We start from the raw sequence: 15,363 nt of genomic DNA on the forward strand, positions 1-15,363 counted from the left end.
CTGTTGTGCTTATAGAAGATTGAGTATATTCATCCCTCTGTATTCCTCAATAAAAAGTGTAGGCAAAATTTTCCCCAGCCAGCATGCACTTGCTTTGAGATACCCATATGTTCACAGGTAACTTTAAATACTAAATCGATTTGGAAATTAATTTGGCAACACAAATTCCCATAGGACAGGGAAGTCAGCATCTTCCTCTTCCTCCACTCTGTTTGGAGCAGGTCATGACTAAGGCTCAGGTTAGAACAGCAGTACTTGATTTTTCACTGTAATTTAAATTTCTTCTCCCAACCTCCTGGCATGTCACAGGAATATAGTTATTGCCCTACAGAAATGATAATTTTTTTAGCCTGGCATCCCATTTCTGGCAGTGATTTACAGCAGATGCTCCACCAGAAGCCAACAACATTGGGAAGCAAATGGCAGTGAAATTCCATGCAGGAATGTCCTCATTCCCAAGAGACATTTCTCCCCCAGCAGGCTGGGTGGGTGGAGGGTCCATCTAATTCACTTTTCTGTGGCAGGAGGGAGAACATCATTTACAGCTGCAGGACACCCCGGCTGTGTCCATTTGTCCACCTGGCTGGACACTCCTTGTCCAGATCCATGGGGCCCTGCCTGGTGCAAACGTGGGGATTGCATCACTTCCAAGAGGACTGGGATATTTAGGAGCTCACCGTGTTTTAATTATTTAATTTAATTATTTCAGTTTTTCATGGATCTCTCGGTTACTTTCTGTAAAAGCCACATCGGGGTTTTGCTCAGAGGAAGAAGGAGATGCCGATTCTAGAAATGGCACTTGTGGGGACACGGTGAGAGGTGTCACAGCAGTGGCTGAGGACACCAAGGGCTCTATGGTGAGGGGAAGACCTTTGAGTCCACCTCTACTCATCTGTGTGGAGAGGGGTGGAAAAAACTCCAGGAATTCCACACTGGTGACCCAGAGCCATGTCCTGAGGGCTCCTGGCTTCACTCCTCCTGTGTCCCCAGGAAAGCTCCGTGCTCTGCCCCAATCCCTGTTTGTCACGATCCTTAATGCCACAGCTGCTTGCTCACTCCAGATCATCTGCTTTTATTAGTCCTGCTCCACCACCCCCTGAAACTCACACCGGCCAGGAGATCGTTATCCACATCCAAAAATAGCATTCCTCTGGCCCTGCTCTTCCAGAGTCCCGGGAAACTCGGGGGTTTTCCTGTTTTTCTGATTTCCAGCTGTGCCTGTTCCCTCTCCACTGCCCCATGAAGGCTGGAGCAGCATCCCTGGCCGCCGGGATCCTCGGGGGCACCGGGGTGTTGCTCTTCCTCATCGCTTTTGGCACGGATTATTGGCTTCTGGCCACTGATTCCTGCGGGGTCTTCGAGCATGGGAACAGCACTGTGAGCACCGGCGGGGTGAGCTCTGAAACATTGTGCTTTGAGAGATCTTACCTGAATAATTTAAAGTCTAAAATTTTGGAATCTGTGGTACTATTTATGCTCAAAGTGACCTGTTAATGTAAAAAGTTAGCTTGAGGTAAAACATTAAATTCTTTAAAATCCAAACAGGTTTTTCCATAATTTTGAGCATTTTGACTGGAGTAAAGGGTGTCTAGGAAATATTGAGATGGCACCTCTGTAATCTGGCAGATACGAACATTAGAGAATGAAAGGCAGAAACGTAAGAGCTTTAGTTGTTGACAGCATTTCCCACTAAAGACAAAAGATATGTCCTCATATTGCCATTAAAAGATTTCTCCCTCTGTAGTTTCTTCATTTAAAGCTAGTTGATGTTTGAAAGTGTGGGGCATGGCAGTCACTTCCATCTGAAGGGACACAGAACAAAAGTGAGCATCAGACACAGAGTGGAGCAGATGAGTTCCTGCCCATCCAGCCAGTGGCCTGGATATCCTCAAATCAAGATTTGTATGGGATTTTAGTTAGCAGGAAATGTAATTTTCCAGGGGCAGTTTGGTATTTTGGTGCTAAGGGCTGCTGTCACTTGTTTATAGATCCCTCAAGGTTGGATTTTTGTCGCACTTGTTGTCTAACTCTCCAATGAAATAACAACCAGATCAGTTCCTCGAGCCACCCACTCCCCAGAAATGTTTTTGTGCCGATCAATGTGTGGTTTCCATTACAAAATGACAGGAAGATCCTTGTTGTGTGCAGACTTTTTGTTACTTCAAAGTTCAATCCAATTAGGTTTGATTTTTTTCTTTTTTTCCTGGTGCGGTGAGTCACCCTGGGTAAGCATCATGATGCCAGCGAGAAATATTTTTCTTTCATTTCAGCATYCCATAATCAAATGTAGGGCACTGTTTGCTTGAGTCACAGTTCCAAATGACTTTCCCCACTGAAAAGAAAAAAAAAATTATGATGGGAAAAAATGCCTGAAGAAGTGAAACAGAAGAYGGGGTCTTTAGTTTCAAGCAGCTCGGGTTGGCACAGACAGAGAAGTGCCACTTGTTTTCCGTGCACTTGGGAAGTGACAGTGTTAATTGTTTCACATTTTAGTTGTTTTCTAAAGTGGAGAGAGCAGAGATGATGCACTGCACGACATGAATAAGCATCTCAAACATTTCAGAGACGCTCCTGGCCAAGTGTTGGGGAGCCTGGYGCTGCGGCAGAGTGACTTCAAAAGYACCAGGCAGAAATAGGAACTGTTCTTACTCTTCCCTCTGAGCTATTTCATTTCTATTTCAGACACTGTTCCTATTATTTCTATTTTTGTTACTGGTTGTGGATAACAGGCTCTGTTTTTACTGTCTCTGCCCTTCCTTAAACTGTCAAATCCTGTCCTTTACAGATAAGGATGGGCTGAGTWTCTGGCAAACTCAGGGAAATGTGCTGTGGATGCACCAAGTCAGAGCCGCCAGCTGAGGAAGTTTCAGGGCTGAAGTTGCCCTTGTCACAGTCAGGATTTTTGACTGAAAGTAAAAGGAGAATCAGATCAAAGCTCTGGAAGCTGCCATAACATGGTGCACAAAAACAGGAGAGGGAACACGAGCATCTCTGGGAAGAAGCTCAGAGCCTCTTCCAGTGCTTGAGAGGGACTGGGGACAAGGGACAGAGGGACAGGACAAGGGGAATGGCTCCCCACTGCCAGAAAGATACTGGGGAGAAATTCTTCCCTGTGAGGCCCTGGCCCAGGGTGCCCAGAGAAGCTGTGGCTGCCCCTGGATCCCTGGAAGTGTCCAAGGCCAGGCTGGAGCAATCTGGCATAGGGGAGGTGTCTTTGCCCCTGGCAGGGCTGGCATTGAGTGGTCTTTAAGGTCCCTTCCCACCCAAACCAGGATAAAAGGATAAATCCCTTTAGCACCTCCCATCTCCTTTCTCTGGTTCCCATTCTCTCGTGGACATTCCCCATCTTTCATAAAGCATAATTTTGTCACACTCCTGTCTCCAGACTGTGTGTGAGTAAGATAAAAATGGTTTTGAGGATAATTTTAATAAGTTCTTTGSTAAATCTTCCGTGACTAAATTTTGCAATATTCTCCCTTCTGGAAAGACCAGAACCTTGTGCTCACAGGTCTGGTCTGGAGGTTGGAAGAAGGTGTTTGAGAGGCAGAAAACACCCAGAAAGCTCAGCTTCCTGACATTCCCATCAGCTCTGGCCAGCAGGGGTTTARGGACAGCAGAGAGAGAGGCAAATGGTTTGAGCAGGTCTGTAGGACACTTTGTGATCAGAACGTTTCGTAGCTGAGGCAGAAAGTCAAGGACAGCAGCTCCTCTGTATTTCCCAACCCCTCCAAAACTGACTCAAAAAAACCCATTAAAAATTAAATCAACATCTGTTTAACCAAAACTGCACTCTTTGCACCATGATCTTCCCCGTTTCAGCTTGGTCTTTCATTCCTCCCCAGGCTGAAGCTCCAGCAGAGGTCAGGAAGGAGATYCTCACCTTCCACCACGAGGGATTTTTCTGGCGGTGCTGGTTCTTTGGTGAGGGCCACCCCGCGACCATCTGGACCTTCTGGTACAGTGAGTACAGTGCCACCACCCCAAATCCATAGCATTCCTCACAGTCTAATGGGAAACAGACACAGGAAGTGCTCCCAGAGATGAGGAGATGGTTTTAGTTCATTTTTGTCATTCTCCTTGTCTCTCAAAAGCCAACCCAGGTCACCCTTTATGCGCCCTTTTCTGTGCTCTTTTTTTGACTTGGATTTTGCTCTCAGATGGTTGTTCACAGACCTGTAGGAACCTCTTGATGCCATTTAATTTATCACTACAAGGTTTATGAAGTGGTGGCCACCACCAGCAAGGAGAACCCTTCTTTGTGCCCTTTCTTCCCTCCCAAAACCTTCTGATGTTTGTGTTCATCGAATTTTTGTAAATATGACCCCCTGCCCTTCCTGGCATCACTCTTCTGTCCCTGTTTCCTGCCTTCCAGGTGCTCCACATTCCCAGCTCCCACTGATTTCAGCACTGGGAAGTCTGGAAGTGCATGGATGTGGCATCCACTGATCTTTGGAGCTCAGCACCAGTTGTGAATCATGGAAAACCAYTTTTATTTTAAGATCTTGCCTCTTTTGTTTTTCAAGATCATTGAAATTACACTTGGGAAAAAACAGAGAGGGATCCAAAATCCTTTATTTTTTGGAAAACAAGTTCACTCTTCAAAAACAAACTGATGGAGAGGGTGAAAAACCTGTTCTGTGCACCAGCTGATGCCAGCCTTGTGGCCCTTGTGTGGTGAAGGGTTGGCCCAGTGAACCAGGTGCTCTCACCAGGATTAGAGAAGGAAAAAGATCAACCACAGCCACAATTCTACAGCAGGATTTGGGATAAAACCCCTCAGATTTTAAATAAGTTATGGAAAGGCATTAAACACCCCAAAACCCTCGGCCCTGTGCCCACAGATGGAAGATTCTCCCGTGGTGGTGGAGCAGCACAATCTCCTCAGAGGGCATTTCCCAGCAAATAATTCAGGTTCCCACACTAGATTGACTCTGCAGTGATTAAAATTTCAAATGACTTTGCTGTCCCCCAGCCCCTGACCTGTTTCCTGTAAAATCTTGCAGGAATAGTTCCCGCCACCGTTCAGCTGAACAATGGGAGGTTTTTCACACTGAAAGTTTGGGATAAAAAAGGACAGGCTTGAGACAGGGAGTTTTTGCTACTGAATTCTATTATATGGAAATACATAATATAATTTTACCTGAAGTAAAATGAGTCACTCTGATAACTGGCAAATTTTTTTTTTTGCTACTTCTTTAGGTATTTATTATAATAGGATTGATCATGGCAAATTAATTTGCTGCTCTCGTGGATGTAATAATTAATTCAATAGGTATTCCATAGTCAATTTAGCATGAACTAATGTCCACCTATTATAAAGTGCTCCTTTGAGCTGGGGAACATATTTAAATAAGTGGCCAACCATTAATTAATTCATTTAACATTCATTCTATTACTGTTAATCATGATAAGCCTCAGTGGTATTAATATTGATGGGGCACTTCCATTCTAATTGTGCTTTTCCTTCTCACCAGCTGGAGGTCTTGGAAGTACCTTGTTCTGGTAGCCAAACATTTTGACCCTTCCAGGTGGTCAGGCACATTCTCTGGAGGAAAACAGCAATGGGAATATTTGCACTGATTTCAGCTGCTCCATCTTTCATGAATTTTGTACACCTCAGACTCAGGTTATGAAGATGAGATGTKCAAGAAGCAGTCTCAGATCCTCTGATATCCYYCYCTTTTTMRTMATTCTTATTTCTATTTTTRTTTTTCTCTCTAACCAAGATTTATGATCCCTTTCTCCTCTCCAGCCTTCTGATTTCAGTGAGGGCTTTGCAGGTTTTGCACAGCAGCACRTCACCATCTCAACCCCGTGATTCTGCAGGAAACAAAATGGGTTTAATTCTCCTTTTTTTCGTCTTTTCCAGCCAGCCAAGCTCACCCCAAGTTCTGCATGCAYGGCTACCTCTTCCCCCTGCCCATTGCTGTCGGGCCTTTCCCCCACCCCTCCTATGACACAACTGCAGGTGAGTTTCTTTCCTCCTGCCCCAGCAGCTCCTTTTCCAAGGGATCAGGCAGAGATTTGGGATGTGTGTCAGTGMGTGGCCAAGACCTTTGGAAAGCTCCTTTACCAGCCAGTCCTGCTGGGTTGGCTGCCCCAAGCACAGCTGAGATGTTCTCCCACATTTTCTCTCCTCCAGCCCAGCCGTGTTGGGATGGGCTCTGCTCTTTCCCTTCTCCTATGAGTAAGGCAGGAGAATAAATCCTCTGCTCCCACCTCCTCATCATGGGGAAAACCTGGAGCCAGGTGACCCAAACCCAGCCCAGCGCTCACTCCATCCCAGAGTTTGGTTTCCTGGGATAGCTCAGGTGTTGATTTGTTGCAAGGCAAAATAAACAAGCACTGGAAAATCAGTTAAAGGCCAAATTGTTAGAAAATCCACGTAAGTGACTGGCTTATTTTTAATGCACTGAACACTACGCAGTTGGAGAGCTCCCTTTCAACTGGGTCCCTTTTTATTTATGTTTCTCTATATTTCCCGAGTTCTTTAATGAATCAGCTGCTGTTAGGAATTTTAATTTGCTAAATTGGTGGCAGCAGTTAGCATTAATTCAATGATCTTTTTTGAAATGAATTGATTTCTTTAAATAGTGTGCATCAGTCTGCCTYGCCTCCGGGGATGCAGGGCAGACGTTCTGCACAAACAAACATCTTGACCTTTTCCTTAGCCTTTAGCGGTACCTTTTTTTAGTTTTATTTTATTTTTTTTTTTCTATGAGAAATTAATTTTAAAAAAAAATACTGTCAGTAGGAGCATGCGAGGGAAAGAAATGAGTTTTCTTTGGCTGCGCTGTGCAGAATTCCTGCTCCGTGGTGTCAGATGGATACGAGGGATCTGTGGAGGGAGGAGGAGGCGGTGCGGGATGTGCGGCGGGATAAACTGTGGGATTGTCCCCGCTTGGGACAGACGGGCACAATGTCCCGGTTCTGAGTGCCCCTGCGGATAAACACGCGCTGTTCGTTCCGCCCTAAATCCAGGAGCATCTGTCCCTGCCTGTCAGCCCTAAACCCTCCCAGTCACCCCTCGGGACGCTCCGGGACCATCGCGATGTGCCCAGAGGGTTTTTTCTGATCTCAATTTTTCTGTGAAGGCGCTGGGGAGGGGCTGCACCCTCATTGCTGCATGTCCCCGTCACCCTGGGGACAATGGGGTGGCTCAGCTTTCGCATTTAGGGTGGAGCAGCACTCCTGGGGTTACCATCCTTTTATTCCCAGCCAGTCCATCCTCATTTGCACACGCTGACAGCACAGGAGGCTGTCCAAGGAGAGGGTCCTCCAGCTATTACCTGCTCCGGAGATAATTCTGCCTTATCTGCATCCTCTTAGGCTCCCCGAGAGAAACGGGTGACGGGAGGTTAAACATGAAAATGAATTCTGTGGTTTTGGAGAGTTCAAGATACTTATCTCTCCCTAAGTGGCTCTCCTGACAAAATGGTTTCAAATGAGGAAAAACGCATCTTCTCTGTATCATTTTTCTTTCAAGTGTGAATCACTTCAGCATTACCCACTTGCTCGTGCTCGGCTTAAATCGAGCTGGAGCTTCTGGAAAACGACAGGCAGGGYGAGATGGGGGAGTCCAAGGGATGGGATAACTCGGGATTGGGGAGCAGGGTGTCAGAGGATATCTGGATAAGGTTTATGGCAGTGTCTGGGAGACTCTTGGCTACTGGGAGACATAAATTCATGGGTTAGACCGCGTCCTGTCCCACCTGGTGATGTGTGACAGACAGCTCTGCTCCGTGGTTTTATGAGGTCACAGCAAAACCCCCAAATTTCTGGGATGAGCAGGCAGCTGCTCCGTGCTCCTTCTGGAGTCAAACAAGGCCATTAATGGGGGAACTCACGAGCTCCTGTTTTCCCTGCAGTCCTGCCAACAAACACTGCYTTTATTTCAAACCAGGAGCCTGGCACCTTCCTGGAGTGTTAATTAAAGCATAAAACAAAGCTGTGGTCTGATTCCACCTCTCCAAATTTTGCTGTYTTCTTTCCTTTCTTGCCAAGCTCTTCCGCACCCCCCCAGCACAGCTAAGAGCAGTGTCCTTTCCTTCCATCCCTTTTTGTGGTGTTCTTCCTTGGCAAGCCTTCCCAACCCTTTGGCCTGGTTCCAGTCCCGTTCTGGAGGGTGACATTCCCCACTTCTGGAGGGTGACATTCCCCACTTCTGGAGGGTGACATTCCCCAGTTCTGTAGGGTGACATTCCCAGTTCTGTAGGGTGACATTCCCTGTTTCTGTAGGGTGTGACATTCTCCCTGAACCCTCTGGCACAACAGCATCACGGGTTCTTGTTTTCACTGCTGCTAAAGCATGAGTTAAGCATGGAATCATTAAGAAAAAGATTTCTGAGGTTGAAGAAAGCCCTTTTCCTGTCCTTTCACTGACTTTGCTCCCTTTGCAGTGTACAGAGGATTTTGGACGGCGTTCATCCTGCTGGCTGTGGYTGCCGGGCTGGTTGGGGGGCTCCTGCTGGTCTGTGGGGTCCCCTTTGCCAGYCCCCGCTCCTACAAAGTCGGGGGAGGATTTCTGCTGCTCTCAGGTGAGGGGGACAGCGAGGCAGGGCTTTGGGATTGGGGCAGGGGGGATGGGGTGCTGCCATGGGAGATGGGGCTCTGATGGGAGCAGCAAAGGGATTTCATCTTCCCCACTGGGATTGAACCCCTGTGAACTCTGAACAGCCTGGTGTAGCAGAAGGAGTCTCTGTCCATGGCMTTTATGRTCTTTAARGTCCCTTCCARCMCAAGCCATTCTGATTCCATGGTTCTGTGCTCAGTCAGCCTTTAGCAAGGTGGTCCTTAGTCCTAGAAAAGCTGAAATTTTTGAAAACCACTGTTTTTTTTACTATTCCTCCATGCAACTCTTTTATTTCAGCAAAGGCTGTAGCTGTGTTGAGCCTGGGCAGTATCAGCCCCGCTCAGTTCCCCAAATTCAGGCTTTCATTTGGGCTGCTCCTGCCTCTGCTGTTAACTTTGGAAGCCCACAGAGCCATGAAAGGCAACCCCAGTGATCCAAAATGGGAGGGCTGGCTTAAGGAGACCTGAAAAGATGAAACGATGGCACAGCAGGAAAATGAATTAAAAATAGACATTTATTCATTTTCCCGCTGCTGTTACCAATGATTTTACTGAATTATCACTCGGGCTTTTTCCTTTTCTGTATTTGAGAGTAATAGCTGGCTTCACTAGTAGAGATACTTGATTTATACCAGTGACTCAAACTCAGAAAAAAGCTCCTTTGTGACTCAAGCAGCCACAGGCTGGAGCTCAGCTGAGCTGTGCCAAGTGAAGAACTTCGTAATGAAATCAGGCCTTTCTCTAAAAAAACCACTGCTTAATTGCAGATCCTTCACCAGCTCCTGCTTCCTCTTATCTGGCATAAATCAAACATGAGAYGCTGTCTTTGCTCTCAGTTTGGGTTTTGAGCGTGCCCAGGTCTGGGTGGCCGGAAAACATTAATGAAAATATTTAACGAGAAAGGTCCTGACATTGACTCAAGTCCTCAAGTGTCAGGGGCTATTGGTTTCTTGTTCACCTGGGCACCCCTGGGCTCGTGTCCAGCTGCTGCCCCCAGCACTCGCAGGGCATTTTCCACACACAGATTTCCAGCAATGCTGCCCCTGTAGTTTTCCATGGAGCTGTTGTGATCCCATAATTGATAATAGTCCCAGGGTTGTGCCAGGGCAGGGAGTTTTTCCCTTCCCATCTGCAGTCCAGGCTCCCAGGAGCAGCAGATGTCYCTTAGGACAGTGTCCAGTCTGCACCTTGGGCAGAAATACCACAGAAAAGAATGCAGAGTAATACTCAACTGTCTTCCTTTTTTTGTTTTTTTTTCATTGTTTTTCCACTCTATTTGACTGCTCCTTGATTAAAAGACTGGGGCTTAGAATGTGACACTTTTTAGAAGAGCTGATTATGCATCACATAAACCTCTTGGCATTAGACAAAGATGCTGCTGTTAAAATTGAAGTTTGTATTAATGCAGCTTCAATYTGAGCAGCAATCATTGTTATTAACAGTCATTCGGGGGAACGAGTTCAGCTGGAAGACACTTCCTACTACATTTTCCATTCAAGTGATAGCAGGAGGATTCAACGTCTTTTTCAGCAAAGTTTCCTTGCTGTTTCAACTCATCCTTTTATTTTGGGGGAGCTCATCCTGATCTCACACCTCTGGATCCTGCTTGGCCYTGGCTTCCTGCTGGATTTGGGCTGCATCCCTCCACGGTTATTCCCTCATCATCCCTTCTAAAAATATTTTGCATAATTGCAGTAAGCAGTGGGAACAATGGATTTAGGCAGGGATGATGCAGGAGAAAGCAGAAAGCTCCTCTTGTCTTCTAATCATGGCCTGYGGGTCAGTGTTAATTAACCTCCCTGGCAGAGATGATCTCTCCTTGAGGAAGTGTGAAAAGCTGGCAATCTGCAGGGCAGGAATGTGGTCTGGTAGTGGATGGGGAGATGTGGGATGTCCCGAATCCTTCACTGACAGCTTTGTTCTGCCCAGGAGCTCCCTGCTTTTGGGAGAGGCCGTGGTTCAACGTTGCACAATGATGTCGCTTTTGCCACCAAAAGGCCCTAAAGGCACTATTGGTGCAAATGCATCCCCAAACATTTATGGATGCCCATTCTGGCATGGTCCTGAGGAGGGCTGTGTGTCCCTCCATTACTGAAGGGTGAGGATTGTTGTGGCCCCACTGGATCCCTTTGGATTTCCCCCTTTTATTTAACACTTCCCAGGGGTCACATCTGGCTGTGCCAGCTGCCATAACCAATCCAGGGAGGTGTTCCTGAGCCTTTCCAGAGGATTGGAGCCATTGCTCTCGATTTCCTCTGCTGGGTGACTCTGGAAAGAGCCGGAGCCCATCTGACATTTGTTGGTGCAGCCTTTGCACACCCACAGCCCCAGCTGAACGGTTTTCCCTGCTCCCAAAAGCACCTGGGGTACATGAACCAAGAGCCAGCAGCGTGCTCYTTTCCTCCCAGCATTTCCCATCTCRGTTCCTCATTGTCCCCTCGTTTCAGTAGTCAGAGGACAGCATTGTTAATTGTCACTGAGAGGGCTGGGTGAGCTCTGTGCTGCAGCTTCTGGAAGCTCTTGGAGTTGCTGAGACAATTTTGCTCATTCCCCTTCATTTTCCCTGCCTTGTGCTCCTTGTTTTTCTTTGGGYGTTTTAGAGACCAACTCTTGAAGTGCAGCACTGGCACAGGTTGCCCAGAGAAGCTGAGGCTCTCCCATCCCTGGAAATGTTCCAGATCAGCTTGAATGGAGCTTGGAGCAATCTGGCATCATGGGTAACATCCCTGCCCATGGTGGGACCTGTTCTTCAGCGTGRCACAAAAGCAGGGGGAAAAGGCAGAGATTTCCCAGTGCTGGGAGTTAAAGTGCTGGATTTTTTGCTCAGACTGTGCTTCCCAAATGGAACAGCTCCACTTTGGCCGTCTGAGGCTCCCCACGTGCAGCAAAGGCTGGCACTTACGGAAGGGCAGCTGGAGGTCACCCCTCCATTTCCTCGTTATTAACATCCTTAAGAGGCAACGAGCGAGAGAGGAGAGCGAGTCAAAGTTCATTATTCTCCTAATTAGCRGATTACACCAAAGTTCAGCAGCTTCCCCAGAACAAGAGTTAAAGATTGAGTTCGCTCACCTGTCCCCACAATTAGCAGCTCTAAAGGTGTCACAGGGAAATAAAGTGAGAGGAGGGAGAAGCTCCACTTCAATTTGCCCACGCGGAAGACGCGGCTCCGCTGGGAGAGGGGGATGGAGCTCCGGGCTCCCGGATCTACAGCGCACAAAGGAGATGGATTTAATGCCCCTCTGCAATTTTCTGGCAATTAGCCCCTCCCCAGAAGATGCYGCTGACCTCATCAGCCTGGAGATGGAGTTTGGCCGTTAATTTTTTCAGTACCATCCTAATGAACAGCAGCACTGAGGGAGAAGGAGACAAGGAAAGGGATCGCTTGGGTGATTTTCTGGCGGTAGAAACCACAGGGACGCTGAGAGAAGGGTGGGGATGAGGTTTGATGAGGTCTCCACTCACCCAAACCCAACACACATCCTGTGTCTCGGGCGTGGGTGCCAATGCTGGTCTCATTTTTAGGGCAGAAAACCACATTTTGTCAGTTTTCCATTTTGCTGCCCAAAGCAGGAAGGAATCTTTGTCTCTACATCCAAAGCTGGCAGGAAACAAAGACGATTTTCCGATGCAGTGTCCAACACCAAGAGCCCCAGAAAGGAGGGGGTGAARTGAGACCTGTTCAAAAAATGAAAAAAAAAAACCCCCAAATTCCCACAATTTTGTAGCAAAAGTGGCAAGCACTTTGGTGACATGGATGTGAAACATCCAACATTTTGAGGAGTCTGCCAATGGTTGTAAATGTGACAAATTTTAGGCAGGTTCAGGGATAGTTGTGATTGCTCCAAAGGAGCATTTCTGGCTGAGCAGATCTCACTGAGCCACCCCTCCTGAGCTCCCACTGTCCTCTGGCTGCACCTGCCCTTCTGATTTTCTCTTCCCACCGAGGACGTGGTGTAAATCCCAGGGATTTTCACCACTCAGCTGTAATTATTCCAGGGAAGAAGGCTGCTTGCTTTRCATTTTCTTGTCATTTGCCCAGAGTGTGAAAACATTCTTAATTTAGATGCCATGGCCATGCCATCACCTCCAGTACCTGTTTAATAATAAATCCTTCCATATCGAGACCTGGAGCTTCTCCTGAGGCCAGAGCAGTGACGAATTCCCATTCCTTATCTCCCGAAAAGCTTGGGGATGGTGACAGCCACACAAGGGACTTACACACCCTCCTCAGGAAGAAAATGTTTTGATCTGATTACTTTAAAAACCCCCAGACTTAGGCCATCTAAATTGTCTTGGGAGAAATCAACACAGAATTCCTKGTTTTTAAAGAAGAATTCCAAAGTATTTTTCCATACCCACGTTCTCTGTCCCACTGGGGCTGCGCTTTCATTTGCCTCACTTACGGTAGGTATTATAAGTTAATGAAATAGAAATTGATCTTTAAAGGAGCACTTTTCAAGGTTCAGTTGCTATCTAATTAATTTAATTTTAAATTACATCGGTAATAAAGACTTAATTGCCTTCTTATCAATACATTGTATTTTGTAAAGGACATGCGACTGTTTAAACAYGCCATCGTTTTCCTATAGTAGAATAATTGGTATTTTAAGCATACAACTATCATAGTAAGTGTAAAATATTTATTTGTGCACTTAATTTCAAGTGGTATCAAAACCTCAATGAACATGCAAATGTTCCAGCAGCTGCTGTTTAACTCCTYGCCTGCCTCTCCAGGAAAAAAAAGAAACAAGGACTCCTCCACATCAGGGAGAATGGCTGGAATTACCAGTGTGGGGTGATGTAAAGAATATTCTTATGGCTACATGGATTTTTGATTGATAAGATCCCATTTTTTTAGGGCATGGGAGGCAGTTTAGTAGATGTGACAGTGCAGGGTGGGGAGCTGCAACTTCTGTCTGRCTCCTGGTGAGGACTTTGAAGTCTTTTACCTTCGTGTGAGTTTTATTTTTGGCTCTGAGATGTGTTTATAACCAYTATAAACAGAATCACAGTGAAACAYGGACGTGTTTTCTCTGACTGAAGATTCAGGAACCTCCCTAAGCAGATAAATCAATGTCAAGCTTTACCTTGTGCCTTTCCCCAGCACAAGAGCTGRATTTTGGAGTGTGTAAGCTGCCAGGAAGAATAATTAAATACACCACAACTACCTTTGATTTAAAAATGGCAAGGGGAGAAATTAAATCCTGCAGAAGCCACAACACATCCACCGAAGTGTGTGGTAACTTGTCAACTAAATTAATTTCRAGCTGTTGGCTTCAACCATAAAAATAATATGAGCTGTGATGTATTTCTTTCACATGTGTGTGTGTGTGTATCTGTATGTTATACAGCACCATTTAAAAATAGCAGCTCCTACCTGTGAAGCAGCAAGATCAGATATTYCTGAGCTGCTTTCAGACCTGTCATCACTGTTCAGATTTAATAGATGTTGAGTTTAAAATGCACCAGAGATGTGTATTTTTAATGACACCCAGTAAACGAGATTTGGGCCGCTCCGACTTTTGTCATCTGCTTCCAGCCTCATGGTAAAGGCTGCTTATTAATCTTGTTATTATTCTGGTATTTGGTAGCCCATCCAAGATTAATGTCTCATGGCTGTGTCCCTTCCCCTCCCCATGATGTGCTGGCCCTGCAGGCTCTGGGGGTGACAGGCTCAGTGCCAGGATTTTGCCATCAGCAGGATGGATCCTGGCACCTTCACATTCCTGGTGGGAATTGGCTGTGATACTGCTTGGAAGGGGAGATGCAGAAAAGGAAGGAGTAAGGTCTTGGTGTCTTCTCATTCAAAAATTAAGAAATGGAAAATGAAAAAGGTGAAACATCCCTCCTTTGAGAGGGGACTGCAGATCCTTACTGGGAGCATCAACCCTGTTTGGTGGTTTTTCCATGGGTRGTTTTTCCAYRGCCATAACCTGCTGGRRCAGAGCCTTCAGAAGTGCTGGTGGKCAACAAGGGGTCAGAGGGCAGGAACTGTTCACCCTGGCGTGAGGCTCTCCCATGGGGAATGGCCTTGGCTTCCACAGGAGCTGCAGAGCAGTGCCAGGAGCAACAATTCTGCACCACAAAGCTTTGATGCAGGGGTTGGATGAGAAGCTTTGATGACCTTTCCTCACCTTTATTCCCTTATCCCCTGCACAGACAATAACTCAGCTTTGTCTCTCTTCCCAGGKGGTCTGTTTCTCCTGCTGGTGTTTCTCTTTGTGATGTGGAAGGAGTTTGCAGCTGATTTCCAGAGGTACATCCTCCTGGAGAGGAGCGAGCGGTGCCTGGACGAYGTCCCCGTGCGCGTTTACTACGGCTGGTCCTTCATGTTCGCCGCCGCCGGGACGCCCCTGGTGCTGCTCTCTGGGCTCCTCTTCTTCCTGGTGGGCAGAGACATTATGGATTCCCTGCAGTAAGACAGATTTGGAGGTTGGAGAAAGCTGGTGATGCTCCTTGTAAAGAAACGCGCCCGTGTTTTGAGGACTTGATTGTTTTTGTAGCTGTAATTGTTGGGATAGGTTACACTCATGCTTATGGGGAGGCAGAGATGGAGAACTGAGCACCCACAGAATCCCAGGATGGTTTGGGTGGGAAGGGACCTTAAAACCCATCCCACTCCCTGCCATGGGCAGGGACACCTTCCACTGTCCCAGGGTGCTCCAAGCCCTGTCCAGCCTGGCCTTGGACACTCCCAGGGATCCAGGGACAGCCACAGCTTCTCTGGGCACCTGTGCCAGGGTATCCCCACCCTTACAGGGATAAATTCCTTCTAATTCCCTCAATATCCCA

The 15,363-nt window shown here is 46.9% G+C and overlaps 1 protein-coding gene across 1 annotated transcript; it reads left to right on the plus strand.

The window, feature by feature from the left end:
• The first annotated feature begins 1,239 nt into the window (after window positions 1-1,239).
• Window positions 1,240-15,039, plus strand: LOC130579399 (transmembrane protein 182-like). The gene is made up of 5 exons (XM_057376173.1): window positions 1,240-1,392; window positions 3,843-3,960; window positions 5,870-5,968; window positions 8,400-8,537; window positions 14,761-15,039. The coding sequence occupies exons 1-5, from the start codon at window positions 1,240-1,242 to the stop codon at window positions 14,988-14,990; spliced, it is 738 nt and encodes a 245-aa protein (XP_057232156.1). The 3' UTR covers window positions 14,991-15,039.
• The last annotated feature ends 324 nt before the right edge of the window (window positions 15,040-15,363 follow it).

The sequence above is a fragment of the Malurus melanocephalus genome, unplaced genomic scaffold (genome assembly GCF_030028575.1).
Source record: "Malurus melanocephalus ecotype Western Australia unplaced genomic scaffold, MMel_1.1 scaffold_272, whole genome shotgun sequence".
Taxonomy (NCBI): Eukaryota; Metazoa; Chordata; class Aves; order Passeriformes; family Maluridae; genus Malurus; species Malurus melanocephalus.